Here is a 17,826-nt window from a genome sequence, read left to right as displayed (position 1 = left end):
ACCACGAGTGATATCTAGGCAGTCGTATCTATATATATGTTTTAGTTTAATTTGCGCAGAATTTGAGATATGTGCTTCCACCTTAATACAATGGAGGTGGATGGAATGTCGTCTGCAGTGCTCATAGCACTGAAAAATGACATTTACACAATTCACCTGAAACATTTCTTTCCAGAAATAGTGTCACCATTACTCTAGATAATCCACAGTGCATGCTTTAAAAAGTTTTATTTTATTTTTGTAGAAAGTAGTCTCAAAGAAAAATTTCACAACCTGGCCAAGAATACTGAAAAGAAAACTAAAGCTATTCATATTTTTCTCTCTATTGTTTCATGTTTTGTAGACTGGTGAACTATAAATCCTAAAGTTATGTAAAGTATTTTAAAATATTTTATATGGTTTTATATTAATACTGATTTTGCATTAAGCATGATGTTTTATTGTCTTATTCTGCTGTCACATTGTAGTAAAATATCTGAATAACAAAAATCTCTCTTATAGTATTAATATACATTATAAGTAATAATAATAAAAATCTATTTCATTACTTTTACAAATAAGATTAATTCAAAGTACTCATCTTTCTGCATAGTTATTACTGTTTACCAATTCAACTGTCCATGTGTATATCAATATGAATCTAATCTAATTCTGAAATATAAATGGCAAAAAGAAATGCTATCAAAAATACAGAAAATACTGCAAATTAATTAAATGAAATCCATAAAGCGCACTCCATGTTCCAGTACCTAGAGGCACCACTACAGTACACGCAGTCCCTCCATGTTTCTTTGGAGGTTCCTGCCTGCCAGGAAAACACGAGGATGTTTTCCAGCCCAAACAGTTGGTGAGACGTGGGATTTTGCTGCTGACTCACTGGTGTAACCAAAGCAAACAGAAATACAACCACGCAGGTTTACTCTCCGAGTGTCCCTATAAGTGAATGACGCCACCGCAGAGTTATTGTTTCACTTGCCTGACAAGAATAAATGTCAGGGTAATATTGAAGTTATATAACTTCAATTCAAACTGAGATGGAAGGTTATACTGCAAACAAATCTCCATGATAAATATTACCTTTATGTGTTAGAGAAGGTGGGTGTCAGTGAGTGAACTTTCATTAGTTATAACAGACGAATTTCTTTTAATGTTAGCATTACTTCCTTTGATACCACAAGTTAATGCTACTGTGAACTATCATGACAACGTGAAATAGTGTTGAGTCTTCTCTATTCTGGTTTGGGTTATGACTCGAGGCTTGAGCCCGACGAGATCTCCTCTGAACTCCAGTCCAGATGTTCACAAAGCCTAGTGACTTTATTCATCCTATGGTGCCACAACACATAGATATTTTTCATTTCAGTGAAATGCTGTCAAACACTGGATGTCTGCCATCATATTTGGTACAAACATTCTTTCCCCTCTCATTCTGTTTACAGAGGTTGCTAATTAGCAAATGTTAGCATACTAAGATGCTAAAATAATGTCTTGGTAAACACTGAGCTGGATAAACATCTGCATCTTAGCTTTGTTACTGTAACAATGTTGACACATTAGCATTTAGCTAAACGGACTCAGAGAGCTGCTGGTATGCCTGCAGACTGTTTTCTAATGCAGACCTGCATATGAGAGTGACACTGTGTTAAAATGTTTACCACAAACTGTCACTGTTTTTACATGTCAAGATTTATAACTTGATTGCTATAAAATCTTAAAGACAACTTAAAACATAATATTGTAAAGCATTTAGAGTACAAAACTGTTTTTTTCTTAGTAAAACAAACAGAAAGGTTTGGACCTTATTACATTTAATTTCAGTGTGTATTTAACTCAGTACTTAAACTACAGGTATCTTCAACAAGCATGTGCAACTTTTCAACTTAAACAATACAAGTTGTGCAATCTGGCATGCTTTATTCTTTATTTGTTGCCATGGTAATCCTTGTGGTAACCAAGGAGCTTGTTAAGTGATCTCTCGTTTTCTCCCCTTTGTTCTAAAATATATAAACTACTTTAAAGACAATGCCTCTCTTGTGGCAGAATGAATGCAATATTAACAAAAATAATGAGGATCTTGAAAAAAATAAAGGAATTGCGTATACGCACAGGAATGTACCTCAATATAATGAAAGGTGATCACACTGCTGTGGCTTGGAGGTAATGGCATAATCATTGTAAAAAATAACAACAATAAAGAACATTTCCCAGTTATTACTGCTTCATTAGTGCTAACTACTGCCAATTTGAAGCCTGAGAAGCCACTTACCCTCAGTATTAACTTTACTCAAATGACGGTGATTGTGCAGAACATCAGGAGCATTTTATAAGAAAGAGGCTGACCAGTGAATTTAGGTAAAAGCTACTATCTCTCACTTCAGGCATGGAAATGGTGGACGAAGAGGCTAGGCAGGAGACAGGAGAAAGGATCAAGTCTAAAGGTTAATACCTGCTGGCTGCCGACACATGGATTTGGAGATACAAATCAACATTAGGAAGTTTTTCCTGTGCTGTACCCACAGTGCACAGAGGCCCACGTGTTTATTTGGATTATGAGAAAATAAATATCATGGAGAGTCAGGGGAACGGTGGAGCGGGTTGTGCTGTAACAGCATGAAGCAGGATTAGAGCCCTGCTAGATGTGATTGAACAGAGACGTACTATCCAACTAGCAAACTCACGAGTAACAAATATAAACATCCAGAACAGGCCTTCTTTCCAAAATCAAGAAGAAACAATGATTCATTCATAAGGTCATTTTGTTTTCTTACCAATATTATAGTATCAGTGTAGTATCGATAATCCAGAATTCATATGAAGCATCTAGGCAGAAAACACTGCTACAGTTTTATAATTGCTGGAAGCAAAAAGAGGTGAATTAACATATAGCACTCATCCTAAAATATTTTTTTCTACTATGCTTCTTATTTAGACATCTACAAGCTCTACGTAATGTTACAGCTAACATGACACAAGTGGTAATCTTCATGACAAACTGTCACACAGACAGCATTTCAGTCTTCCACCAACTGATACTGTCGAATATGTGTCCAATATTTGATGTAACAATATATAAAAGTCTTACTTTAAGACTCCTATTAGACATTTTTATCACTGCAACCATGGTTTTCAGTTTGTCTAATTAGGCTGATAAAATGAAAGGACTACTTATTCATATCTATTTCTCTACAGTGAACATACTGTACTGTATAGTGTGTACAGAAAACGCTTATTCCTAAGTGGAAATGTAACATTCAGCTACTTTTGTGTCAGGTTTTAGGCTCTGATTAGGCTATTTTTTATCAGTATAGTCTGGCAACAGTGCTCTGCACATCTGTTTGTGATATTTTTCCCTCAGAGTGTAACATCGTGATGCATATTTCTATGTGAAGTCATCACTCTTCACCTCCATCAGCTGTCACCGAGCCCACCCTGAAACTCAAAACACATATCAAACTGATCACCTAAGCACTGATCACAGAGCTTGACAAATGTCTGTTAAACAGACATAAACACGGGCGGTGTTACTATAAAACAGATGCTCCTTCCTCACTGATTTGACTAAAACTAGACTCCACCACCTTCTTAAAATACGGAGCTCTAGATGCACAACTTCTGGCATTTGTGCAGTTTAAATAAAGAACTTATTATGTTCCTACAACTATAGATTTTAATTTTTTGTTTATAACTGCATAATGTGTGTCTGAATCACCCTGATGTGGTAAACCCCACCCATCTGGTCCTCCATGTGTTAACATGTAACAAACCACCCACACGCCTGACTGCGGGAACAAAGGATCCTTGACTAAAACAACTGTTTGATGTGTAAAAAATTGACATAAAACTCTTAATACTCTCAATATTTCTCATTCAAGCCCTGGTGACAAATCTTCCTCTGATTGTGCACTGAGCGGCCCCCTGTGCCTGGTCCAGGATTATCCCGATGTGACAGCTTTCCAGCCTGAATTCCTCCAGTTTATCATTTAAACGACAGCGGGGGACATTTATCTCTGCGGCTTATCGTCTCAACCACGCATACATGGCACTTGTCTATAGCCGTCAGGGTAATATTCCATTGGTGATTCAGTTCAGCGCTTTGGTCTTCTCTATGTAAAAGCCTCTCGTCTCTTATCTGCGTTAGTGGGAAAGGAATCTGATCCCTCATGAATGAAACAAAAGGGTGTTAAGTATCACAATTCGATCAATACAGAGGTCTGTTGGCAAGTGGCACTCAAGAGGAGAGCCAAGAAAGAGTGTAATCAGAGTCATACTCAGGTTAAACTATAGTTTGTCTTAGTCTGTCAGGGTGCAGGAAGCTCCAGACATTTCAATGACAAAAAGAGCTTAAAGAACATTTCACTTAATTATCTGAATGAAATACCTGAAATCTTCACACAAACCCCCCCGTGATTGACTGCTTGCCTGCAGTTTGTTTAAAGCACAACACAATTTGTTACTGTAGGTAAACTGTCTCCTGTTTCTCCTTCTCTGTCTCAGTCTATGCCTTTGTTACCTCTTGGTCAGTTATTTCAAAATAAATTGACACGAGCCTGTTCTAGGATATCTGTAAATTTGTGAGTGATAAAACACTATTCCCTCAGCAGTCAGCAGTGCTCGTGTTATTGTTCATTACACCTATTTGGACAAAGCAGCAATGTGTGACTCTGTATTGACTTGATGTGCCCTGTGCATTATTTTGTTTGTTATATTTCCACTTCTGTCTACTATAAACATCTGGAAATACACAGCCTCATTCACTGCAGATATCAAATCAAATCTGTCGGACATATTACCTACAATACCGTCTCCAGCTACATTACCTTATGTTTTTGTTATACTGTAGTTTATATCATGATGACTTACAAGAAAACTGATGCTTAGTATTAAAAACACATGCTAGCAGTCAATTTTAATACTACTTAGGAAACAAGGAAGACTGTCCCATGGCAGTCTTTAAAAGAAGAAATGACTTGTTATTAGAGTTACAGTAAGATAACATCAGCTAAATTTAGTCACAATAAGCTGCTGGTCATGGTCAGGTAAGGCTGTACAGCAGCTAAAGAACTGGTGTGGTGACTTAGCCGCATGTTATATTTATTAAATATTATATAGCTATAATTCATAATCTTTGCCCCTTATTATGGACAGCCGTTCAGGTATTAGCTATAATCAAATAATTTAAAATTCACTGACTGGTTTGAGGGGAGGGTCTTGCCCAAAAACTTTAAGAAGCAAATATCTGCTCTGTCACTGATGGTGATTCATATTTCTAAGGGGGGTGGTACAAATACCAAAAACCATAAAAACTGCATTACCCAAGTCTGTAATGTAGGCTTTCTATTAAAAACTTGTTTTTTCCAGGTTTAATCCAATAACTGAGATGACATCAATTTGACTGGCTTATTTCCACTGATTTGGCAAAGCTCCTTAAGACGTTTTAGAGATTTTCACACACTGGTTCTACTCTCTGCATGTAACATTTGTGCAACAATTGTATTAACAAAGCAAAGACACTTTAGAACCAAACATATCAGCAATCCAATTCTTAAACGACTGCCTTGCTGAGTGCTGGTAAATGCAGAACTGAACGTGAAAAAGGAAAAGTTGGAAGGCAGAAGATGGGTGGCTCCTTCTTAAATCGTAATCCTCCAGTAATTCCTAAACCTTTAATTTGTATTGAACCAAAGAATATGAATGGATTTCAAGAGCTTTTCTATCCCCTCTGACCACACAGCGTTGATCAATCTCAGACAAAACAACAACAAAAAACATACGCAATGACAAACAACAAACTCTTGTTCTGCTGGTAAAAGACAGGTGTAAATCAGTGTACGTATCAAGTATCAGCACTTTTACACTGTGTTAAACCCTTAATGACAGATTATAACGTGTTTTCACAGTCTGAGCTCCAGTTGGTTTTGTTGCCATGGAGCTTGTACCTGGAGTAATTTACAGTTCTTTCAATCACCATTAGATCAGAAAACATTTTGTTCTTTAACTTTTGACTTTCCTAATGTCAAATTGTCTCTAGACAGTTTCTCACATCTGTCCTCTTTGTTAATTGGCAACGTGTGAAAGAACTCCATGTCTTCTGTTTTTCTTTATTGTCTGCATCTATTTTGAGCTCTATATTTAAACTTGATCTCAATGAGACTTCCCACTCAGAAAATAAGGAATTAATTATGTTTTAGCAGCGGTAAGGAATAAAAACTTGAATGGGTACCTAACCTCTACATGCTGTTCTGCTGTGTCTTATTCTCATTTAGACTGAAAACTCTCACATTATACGACTATCTATGCCTGTTTCTTGAGCTGCAGAAAATTGGTTTGCACTTCTTCAACTGGTGCCACCAGTTTGTGTCCGACTGGGGCCTTTACCACGTACCCCCCTCTCTTCCCCCATGTTTCCCGTCTGCCTCCCTCCCTAATAATAATATAACATAACGATCACAAACCCTTCAACATTTGTAACAAAACATAAAACAACTCAAAGATTTTAATTAAGATCTGTACTTTTTGTTGGCTGAAAAGGCAGAAGCAGTGAAATGGAGAGTGGCTGTGTACAGTAAAGCTTGATCACAACTCATGGATGAAACCAGAAAATGAGATGAGCAACAGATGGTATGAAATGCTGATTAAATATGTATCTGACACATGAAATAGCTGTAGCCTACTCACTTGGCATGCCTTATTTTACTCAAGCTACTTGTTCTAATGTCCTATTTCAAAACTTCTCAATTTACTGACTTAAAATCCTGATTTAATATAATTTAAAGTCTAACTACAGTGGGAGATTCTAACAACCGAACTGATGTGGTCGACTAGATCATCGTGCTAGATAAGACTAGTTGAAACTTGTTTGTTTCTGCTGAATTATAAAAATTCCAGTTCAGACACCTCATAAATGATCTGTGAGAGCCAGACAAGTATCTTACGTTGTTAACGTTAATTAGCTCCTGTTGATATGATTTGACTTTTCTAATTTAAACCGGTACAAAATGTAATTACAGCTCTGTTTACCTGAAAGTGTCAATGTGTCTACGTGATAACGTACTCTGTGTATACTGTCAAATGAACCTTTCTCACCTGCTTGAGCAATATGATTGACATAATCTTTATGCCCCGGAAAGGTAAGGTTCTTTGATTTTTTTTCAAGCCAATTTATGAGTCTAAAACTCTGCAAGTTTGTTTTTAAAAAGTCTCATTTTAGTCTTAATCTCAACGAGGCCACATGCTGAATTTCTTGGCAGCAGCTTACACAAACTCGGCACCAAACAGTCAAACACTTTGCAATGAAGGCATTACAACATTTCCTGTAACTGCCTTACCTATTCACAACCTCGAGAAAAAAACACAAGAGCAGCCAGGGAAAATTATAACTAAAACATCTCTGCTCCTATTAGTGCAATCTAACTACGATCCAATTTTCTAATTTGCACAGTCAAATGCTCACAGAGGCAGCAGTACCTTGGTGTACAGATATATTCGGTCTGTGTACTGGCTGGCACAGAACTGCAGGCCCGGATACACAGGATGGGCGGTGCTGGTGCCATCTCCATCACTGGCCCCATCATTGTCATTAGCATCAGCAGTAGAAGACAAACACGGCACAGCTCTCTGGTCTGCAGGGAGAGAGAAAGGGGCTGAATAATATCTCACTGAGTATGTGTTATTGGCTCATTATTGGCTTTCACGGCTTTATTTTACCTCTGTTTGCTCCTCTGGTGATGCAATGACTAGAAGAGACATTAAACTCCAGCAGCTTGTACGATTTATTATACAGAGCACAATATTGAGGTGATATGAAAAATTACATTATATTTATGCTTACTGCTTTCAAACACTTGATTATAGAATCTGAAATGAAAATGTTGAAGTAATTATCTTTGACATTTTCATATAAATGGGAATCAAAGTTGATTTTGCTTCTTGGTATCCCCAGTTGATATAACAGCTGGCCTACATGTGAAAGGATAACGTTTTCTTTTTAAATGCAACATCATCCGGTTATTGTGAATGAGTTATCCAGCACCAGTCAAATATGAATTTTAAAAGAGCCAAATTTAAAAACTGATGAACATGACTTTTGTATTTATGTCATGTACCAGGAGAAAATATGAACATTTAACCTATTAGCATGAAATAAAAAAATCTTAAAAACTGGTCCTGATTAAGACACTTTTTATAACATAGTCACTATCCTTAGAGGACAGAGATAATGTTGTATGTAAAACACTGTAAAGTAACTATTACTATTACTGGTCCCTCACAATCATAATTTCATTATCTAACTCTTTCAAGCTAGCAGTCACTCACCCAGTTTGCACTGGTGCAATATATTTACACATCATGTGATCATTGTACTTTATTAAATCCAATAAAAAGTTACAAGAGAAGGGGGATGGCTCTAGCAAAACTAACTTAGAGTTATAAGTTGACACATTCAAAAGCATATTTGTACCACATCTCATACCTGTTTGTGAACCATTCTTTATCTATGAAGATGTTCAGACTTTGGTAAATAAGCTTAAAGTTGATTAACAGAGCTACAACCAATAAGTATGCGTCACCACAGTCCAACAATCCACCGACTCCAGCAATTAGAATGAAATTGATTTTGCAGCAGACACTTGTCAATTTTAAATGCTGGTGTTATCGGACCTGTCTAAACCGTCTTTATTACACAATATACCTCATATGTTTAAGCTGCACAGAACAGAAAAATAAAAATATTTTTGGTGTGGTGGCTTTGTGGCCTATTGTGGTGAAACATCTTCACAACAACTGTGTATTCATCCATCTACTACTGATGGCTTCAGCCCAGATATGGTCAGTGAGCACAGGTTTAGGTCTCTTTCAAACTTTTACTGTAACATGATTAAGGAAGCTGTGCCTAAGTATAAGAAATAGTTATACCGTGGTGCATTTATTTTTACTTTAGATACAGCAGGACTATCTGTTAACTCCCTGGCTTCAGACCTTATGCTAAGCTACTGTAGGATAATCAAATTTAAATTCCAGCTTTATACTTATTATACAGAAATGAGATCAGTCGTCTCACCTTAAAGCAAATAAGCATTCCCAGCATGCTGAATTATTCCTTTAATCTTGTGTTCTACCGTGCAGCCAACAAGTCCCATCACTTTGACAGAAACCTCCCAATTTATTTTTCACAAGTTCACTCAAGAATTTGTTCAACAACAGGAGAGCAACACAGCTAGAGAGTGAAAGAGAGTGAGAGTGATAAAATGACTGTCACAGACGGAGAGAAACAGAGAAAGAGAAGAGAGAGAGCAGGTCATTAATGTCAGCTATGTAGCTCGCTCATCCTGCCAGCATCTAGCAAGAAAAGGTCAGGCGGTGGAAATGAGACCGGCGCTGCTCGACCACGCTTCATTTAGACAATGACCTATAACACTCTGATAATACTTGCTTTAAATCACTTCGCGTGGCCAGTTGTCTGCCTTGTCAGTGTGTGTATGTGTGTGAGAGACTGTGTACGTGTGTCCATTTGGCTTGCTAATGGGGGGAAAACTGACATAGACCGATGTCTGTGACAAGAGTGTTTCCCTCGAACAAGTGCTGCCATGTACCTGCACCGGGTCTCTGGTGGTTACGGGACAGAATCAGTTTTTGTAATGAAACACTGAGAGGGCTGAATGACACACGAACAAAGACATGCCTCCCATCATGCTTTGAAGGTGGGCCTGAATCATTGTTGGGGATGTCAACAAATGCTATGAACATTTTACCATTATGGTATGATGAGCCTACACGAGTACCCAATTTTCCACCAAACTTAGAACATTTTAAATGACAAAAACAGACTGAGATGATTTCTGCCTGGGGTGTTTTTGTAGATGCTCTTTTTCTGGTGACCTTCCTGCACCAGTCAAGATTTGGCCATATTTAAATCCAACGTAGAGACAGCTTTATCATTTTAAACCTTTGTCACTTTAAAGAACAAATGACCATTGAGTTTTAATCTCTGTTTGTGCCACCTTTAATCCCTATTTATCAATTCGGTCATGCATATTTAGCATTGTTTGTGGGTTACTGCAGGCAGCAGCTGTGGATGACTACAAATGTCCTTTAGGGTTTAACTAGAAATTTGCTAATCACAATTAAAACTTTCCACTTAAAGAAGAGTTGCAGTACTTTTGCTATGAATCAGATGGATATGTTTCTAACTTTCATCTTTTATGATTAATTTTCCATTATTCCATATCCAACTGACTTACACTGAGTGGGAGACAAACACTGTTACTGCTAAATCTAATAATCAGGAAGCAGGTGTTCTCATAGTACTCATTTGGGTCCTCATATAGCTCGTATCGGTCAGTTTGATGTATAAAAAACCCAAATATAATCATAGGCTTCATAGTTGTTGTTAAGGAAATTATAATCTCCAAGGTTGCTAATTAAGTTAAAAGTACAACAAATGCATCAGAAATAAAAGTCATTAAGTAAAATACAGCATAAAAGTACAATACTTGAATAAACCTTCCCTAAATGTACAACAGAAATTGTATTGTTACCAAATTACTTTTTGCCAATACTGAGGATGTCTATTTTTATTTGAGAATTTACTGTAGTTATATTCCACCACTGATAGCCAATATCTGTGATGCAATCTGATGTTACATTTTTTGCTGCAAGGTGAGATCATCCTAATAAGACATTTCCTCTCCTTGACCTATGCTGTACAATGTCCATATCTTTCATTTTTATGTTCGTCCTTGTTATAGGTGCAATTTTCCTGGGTCTGGTACAGTACATGCTGGTCTGATCTCGCCCCGACTTTAGCTGGAATGGACCACTTTGTATCTGAAAATACCCAGACGACCAGCCGAAAGCATAATGCAGAGCTGCAAACCTGGATGCACAACATTTTTAGGACACTAGCGTCTCACAAAATCCCATCTATCTGTCCTTCTCCATCTGTAATGAAACCTAGCAGCTCTGCAATGTGCACCATATATTTGTTGTAAGCTATTTTTTCCCCTCTTTCCCTGTTTGCAGTGGCGGAACGCGCCAGCTGCATTAAGTGGGCCATTTATACGATGGGGGCAATTCATCTTACAAAGCCGTCTTATTAGACTGTCACTTACACAGTATGAACAGTGTCTTCAAAACACCCCAAGGGATTTATCTGTTATTTTACTGCGAGAGAAAGAAAACAACGCCTAATTGGACTGAGTCATCTCATCTTCTGCAGGATCGAAACAAAAGATATGAAGAAAAAAAAATCTAACTGCCTTCTTCAAGTATGAAAATGTTTGGTGCAGTTGATGCTGCTGTAACATTTGAACTAACATCCCAAAACACATGCATCCATGTTTAACTCTTTTGGTCATTCAGACAGACGGAGCGACAGACAGTAAGGAGAGAGAGACAGAGAGGTAGAGGAGTGATTGCCTGTCTGTGCTCTGAGAAAAGTAATCTCAGAGCAATCAAGAAGTGGGGGCGGCCGACAGCTCTGCGGTTTGCCTTCTAAAACCACAGGCAGGTAGAGGAAAATCATTAGGCACAGCTCCTGACCCCATAGGTCACTTTTATTGGACAACTGCTGTGTTTCGTATTAAACCCACACTGCCGTGAACGGACTCGCCACGGCATGTAACTAAAAGACTAACCACTAGGATGGATGGATGGATCGATAGATAGATGGATAGATAGATAATAGATGACAGAAAGACAGACTGATAGACAACAGGTAATAGATGACAGAAAGACAGGTAGATATTAATTGTCTTCAGGGAAAAGTACATGTCTACAGGGGACACAGGGGGCCAAGTAGGCCTCCAGCAGTGTCTCTTTAGTGCTGCCATTTCTGATCGACAGTGAGGCTTTTATCTCTCCCCTGGAGTTGGACTAAATAGAGGCGTTTTTTTTTTTTTTATATAAAGAAAGCAGGCCTTTCGCTCACCTTTAGTATTTTTTCACCTGAGAGTAGAAGGGGACACAGAGTGTAGCAGACACTGCAGGAGGAGCTGCAGTGGGAGTCCTAGACCGTTGGGGGGCACAGGTAGCTACAGAGACAGCAAATTAACCACTCAACAATCTGTGGGCACTAATAGATGTCAAAGTGTGTGTGGCTCTGAAAGGAAAGGAATCTGCCAAGTTGGTGCACACTGATCTTAGAAAGTTAAAGGGTAATAGGGGTTGATAACTTGCCAGTTACAACCTAAATGGCTTGTGCAATATTTCTTCCCATGTTAAGTATTCTACAAAGAAGCTTTAAAAACAGCACTGAACTACTATCGGCTCAGTTTCATCCTTCAATATCTCTAAGCCAAAAAGTCTGCACGCTTACAGAGGCAACACCCAGGTCACAATCTTTTCTTAGACTCTGCTAGTCTGGCAATTTTTTAGAGCTCTTCATATTGCACACAGTGTAATTAGTTCTTTGTAATTAGCACAATTTATTGCTTTGCGTATTCCTTTGAGACACAAGTGCTTGAACACAGGTCTTAATTTGCAATATTACACACTGTGTAATGGGGAATTTGTTTCTTCACATCCCTCAGAGACTCGCAGACATGCACACATATAACCAGAGTGGACGAGGAAAACAGATTGTGTTTCAAGCATCACTTTGTGCAGAGAGGAAACTTTGATGCAATATGACCTCTGTCTGCACAGTGACTGAACCTCAAACCTTGTGTGTATTTTGGTAGTCCAGCAGGTTACTTGTTTCAACAAGCGACACTCTAGAGATTAGTTAAATTTTACTTAATATCTCCTGTAGCTTCACGAGTGCAGAAATGGGCAATAACCTCAACTAGATACTAAAAATAGTAAGTATAATAATGTCTGGGCCCATATGGAATGAGATATAGGCCCTTATTGATTTGAAGTGGTGATATTAAACAGCATTATATGGGCAGGTGACAATGCGGCACCAGCCAATTTCCCTAGATATGAAAAGGAGAAGATTGCAGGTGGGATTACCCTGTGTGTGGTCAGGGGGGAGGCAGCCGCCACTGTCAGCGACGTTGTCGCCTTGCTCTCCCGCTGATTGTTTGCCTTTGAGCAGCCGCTTGTCCTCCTCCTCTGCTTCCTCTAGTTTCTGTTTGTCTTTTGGAAGCTCATTCTCCCCAGTCTTCTCCTCCTCCTTCTTGCTCTGTTTGTCTTTGCGTGATTCCAGAGACTGGGCTTTTCCCCAGCTGAGCTCTGGCTCGCTGTCAGAGCTGGAGAGGACGACACACGCCTGGCCCGTCTCAGTTGAGGGGGGTTGCTGAGGCCTGGGTGGCTCTGAGCCAGTGGAGAAAGAGGGAGAGGGAAAGGAGAAGAAAGATGAAGATTACTTTACTGGCCGAGTTGCAGAGTATAATCAGACTTTGAAGAGTTTCATTCCCTGGCGAGATATCCATCATCTGAAGAGTGTGACAGTGTGACAAAATGACTGCTGACATGAAAGTAAAACTCAATATGGCTCATTAGTGATGTTATTAGCTATCATAAGTCCTTTGTTGACAATTTTAAAGGATGTGATTTTGTGAAATGGATAGACATAAGCAGAGATGTAGTGGAATGTGTGAACACACCAATCTGTTTATGCTACGTAGATGCTTTAGATTTTTACGTAGAAGCATTTACAGTTCACAAAAACCTACTTTTTAAAATACCATAGTATCTATCAGCTGATGGCTACATACTGACCAATAACTGAATGCCTGTGTTCTTAGGGACATTTAACAGTCTCTAGCACTTGCTCAGCAGCACGTCGGCAGCGGAGCAGAGCGTTACAGATGGAACACCTGCCACCGCCCCTCCACCAGCTCTTGGATCAAACAGCCAATATAATTTGCTGGGAGAATGAATTATGTTCGTGTCACATTGTTTTGTTAATTGCTCGCCTGCATCATGTGCAATCAAACCTAAACAAAATAATTGTCAGCGATTGCTGCATCTGTGCACCCAGGCAGTGTTCAAACAGCTGATAATGGCCGCCTGCCAATCGCAGATCTTGCTTTTAAAAAAATGAGCTAATGGCCCCTTGTAGACTGCCTAGCAAGCTTGATCTGCAGTTCCACTCTTAAACCATTCATATGATTTCCATTTATGCAGAATGTTGTAATTCTGTGAAGGTCAAGCAGAAATGTAAGCTACAAAAATGTTAATGAATGCAGGATTATGCCATCACCATTCACAGACTAAAAATGTACTTTCAGGTACTGTTCTGAGGTACTGTCACTCATACACTGAGGATGTGATAGTGCTGAAGTTAAAATTTACACATTAGCTGTTAAAGACAGGGAGACTGTTATTTACAGCCTAATGTAACACTCAGTCTGAGCAGAACTTATTCTAGAGAAGTGCTATACAATTTCTAAGTTAAACTTGAATCACATTCTTTCACATTATTTGTTGAACATGAGGTGTGAAATCTAACAAGACAGTAAGTTGTGAGACTTTGATGCAGAGGGCTAATTAGTGAGCCTGACTCTCCCTGGCTTGTTTCTTCAAAAGGCCAGCCTCTAGTCGGTTTCCTCAAATGTCATCTGAGTCTCCGGGCTCCTGGCCCCGCCGCTGCCCCCCTTCGCTAACAAGCCAAGCGAGACCACGGAGCGACGACTCAATTTGTGTTAAGCTGTCCCCACCAAGGAAGATGTTAACAGGGAAATCCTACAGGGCCGTGCCACGACTTTACGAGTCAGCCCCCTTGTTTTCCCCCCAATCAAGCCCCTATTATGTTTATAGTGGCTTGATAACGTTCCAAAAGTGAATCCAGACACACAAACATGCTAATATGGAAATACATAGCATGTGATCCTATGCAAAAGCCAACAGCCTGTGAGGCCTCACATAAAAAACACTCAAGAATAAAGTGGCAAGAGCTATGGCTATCTGCAGTCTGTGAGGAGTTAAAGAGCTGCAGCCTGTGACACAGACACAGAGGTACAAAGTCCTCAAATGATCTATAATATCAAACCATTAATGTTTCAACTGGAAGTTGCTGTTAGATGCTAAAGATGTGAGAAGAAATATCAGGACAGTGGTAGATTTCTAGTTGAGAGGCGTAGACAGCCATGAGATAACCAAATTGCTCTCTCCTTGTATACATCTCTCACAGCAGGTGCTGAGAGACAAATTGATGGTCTACCAGTGAAAGAGCTGAAGGACTGAACCGTGCCCACGCTCTTGGCCCGAAAAAGCTGCAAACACAGGAACTCAGCACCACTGTTTCAACCCGAAAATGTCAGAACAGAAGCTGTCTGGATGTTCACTGGTGCAAAATCAACTACAAGAAACAGACTAGCGAACTTGAGATGCCAAACCCCTTCACATAAGGAGGCAATAATTCATGACAGTTTGATTAAAAATAATCCCCTCTTTTCTGACAATATAGCTCAACAGTGATTCAATTTGTATCCAATTAATGAAAGCTGTTGTTGTCTAACACCTGGAATTTGTTAAGCTCTCCTGCCACATGGGAAATAATTTCTAGTAGTAAATATGACAAGTGATGGCTGCCATGGCTTAACGAGTTAAACAAAGAGAGCGACCTGCGGAAACACCAAGTTTAAAACTGCCACGTCAAGTCCAAAGAAGACTGGATGTTATACAAACAACAGGATCTCGCCAAAGATTCCTCGGGAATCAAAAACAATTGTTTTTTCACAGTTTACCATTCACTGACTGAACGGTCCAATTATACTGCAGCTTAACAACTGTAGCTAGGCATGGCAGGCCATCAAGCTTTGAATTCCTCAACACAAAAAAAAAACTGTGTCCATGACACTGCAAGAGCTTTTCTACACATATAAATAGTTTGCAGGACGGTGAGTAAAACGGCAAAAACACAAGAGCAAAAGTGTTTCTCTGCTCTGACTTAAGATTTCTTTTACAGGGTTCTTGTTACAAGTCAGCTGGAGTTAGTGTCTCACTGGGTTAGTATTGATTAGTTAGCTGGTTACAGCTTCTAAAATCTGGTACCTGACAAAACTGACAGAGGCTCGCCTGTGAGAAGTGAGAAGTCGCTTTTCTTGAATTTGGCGAAACCAAAGACCTGTTATTTCAAAACTAATTCTGAATTTCAGGTAGTGTTATCACTGTACACTGACAGTAGCAGTAGCTGAGCTGTACGTACTTAAGGGTCATTCTACCACTTTGACTTCTGGTAATGACCCTCTTACCTGGTATTTCTGCCATTTCCACCATGAAACTTTAAAACTTTCCATCAAATCATAACAAAGATCTTTCTTTTTCTTCCTGTTTTAATGCATCTCATTCTGGTATAAACACCTCCTGTTACAACAGACCAGTATTTTTTTTCTGGATGCTGACTATTCTTCCTGGACAGCTGCTGGCTTGCAGTATTTTTGCCATGCTGCTGAAATCCACAGACTGTGAAAGCCAAATGTCTATGATATTACTTCTTCTGTTCCTTTACTTTAAATATGAAGCCCTAATGTCCTTGAATCTTGTGTTGGTATTCTATAATTCAATTTGTGACACAGTGTCACACATTTCTTTATATTTATTGTGAGAAATTGTTGCTCTGAAAGAGATAACACCCGTCATATAGGCCCTGACCTGCTTATTTACTTACATTTCCATGAGCTGAGGACTGCAGTGCCAAGTAGAGAGATAGCTCCATAAATACAGTTGTTATTTTTCAGCACAGTCTGTCATTTACAAATTTAGCAGGTTGTTAAATTCGCTGTCTAGTGAGCTGACACAGCCTGCTGCTGTGAATGCAGAGTGGCGCTTCTGACAAAGAAGAGAGTGTGATTGCTGAATAGTTATCAAGCATCTGCTGCAGCTGAGCATAAAATGTGGGGTGCATTTTGTTAAAAAATGAGTGTGTGGGTGAGTGTGTGGGTGTGTGTTTTTGTGCTGCTCAAAGGCTGAGGTACTGGTTCTTTGAACTCTGTGTGTTTTAAGTGGCCCCATCCTCACTTCCAGTGGACAGAGCTGCAAACAGACCTCAAGCAAAGCCAATATTCACTGTATACTTACACTAAATATAAATCTTGCATTAGCATACAGAGACTTGAGAGACATTTATTCAGTGTAAACGTTTTTTTAAACACATAGGTGAGAAACTGAATGTGCTATGAACACAACAAAATTTTAAAATAGTGAGGGTCATCGCAGGGGACAAAGTGGAGAGTTTTCCTTCCTCTTGAACCATAACTTGTCGATTGTTTGACAACCTCATCAATTAGTGTTGATAAGCTTTACATTGATAAACCTGTTTAAGCTAAGCAGAGCTCACCATTTCCAGTTTTTATGCTATGCTAAGATAACTGCCTTCTGGCACCATCTCCATAGTGTAAGTGCAGTAGTGGTATCGATCTTTTCACTTAGCTCTCATCAGGAAAGCCAGGGTGTAAATTGTAATTAATTTTTTACTCTAACTCCCAGTCTTTAAACAAGGAAATTTAACTCAAATCAATCCTTCCTTCAGTTTCTCTCTATAGCACAGTGCATTTAAGCAGTATCTACTTAGTAGATGTACAGTATTCTTCAGAATTTGTTCTTCTACAAGTCAATGTAAAGGTGGGCATCTGCTGGTTTTTAAATGTATCTTCTTGATACAGTCTGATATCTCAATGTCAACTAGTTAATAAGATTCCTATATTTTAACCTTAGATCATTTAACCATTAGTGTTGTTGAGCAGTTTATTTTGACACACCATAATCAATTTAAATTACAACTAAATTTAACTTTCAAAGTTCCACATATTAGTAAAACCCTAAAATTGTATTGAACAACACACATTGAAAAAAGCTCTAAAACTACTGCTGCCTAACTATTACTGCTGCTGAAACCACATCAAAATTTTGAGGTATTTTTTTTGTCATCTGAGCCGATCT

General features: G+C 38.8%; 1 protein-coding gene across 1 annotated transcript in view; it reads right to left on the bottom strand.

The window, feature by feature from the left end:
• Window positions 1-17,826, bottom strand: part of zranb3 (zinc finger, RAN-binding domain containing 3) — a 72,687-nt gene that overhangs the window by 20,496 nt on the left and 34,365 nt on the right. Inside the window, exons 14-15 of the mRNA XM_026362472.1 lie at window positions 12,952-13,254; window positions 7,465-7,619 (exon numbers count right to left, since the gene is read on the bottom strand). Of these exons, the coding sequence (XP_026218257.1) occupies window positions 7,465-7,619; window positions 12,952-13,254 (458 nt within the window). The remainder of the gene's footprint in view (window positions 1-7,464; window positions 7,620-12,951; window positions 13,255-17,826) is intronic.

The sequence above is a fragment of the Anabas testudineus genome, chromosome 2 (genome assembly GCF_900324465.2).
Source record: "Anabas testudineus chromosome 2, fAnaTes1.2, whole genome shotgun sequence".
Taxonomy (NCBI): Eukaryota; Metazoa; Chordata; class Actinopteri; order Anabantiformes; family Anabantidae; genus Anabas; species Anabas testudineus.
Note: the sequence above shows the minus strand (reverse complement) of the source record. Positions and strands in the feature narration are given on the sequence as shown.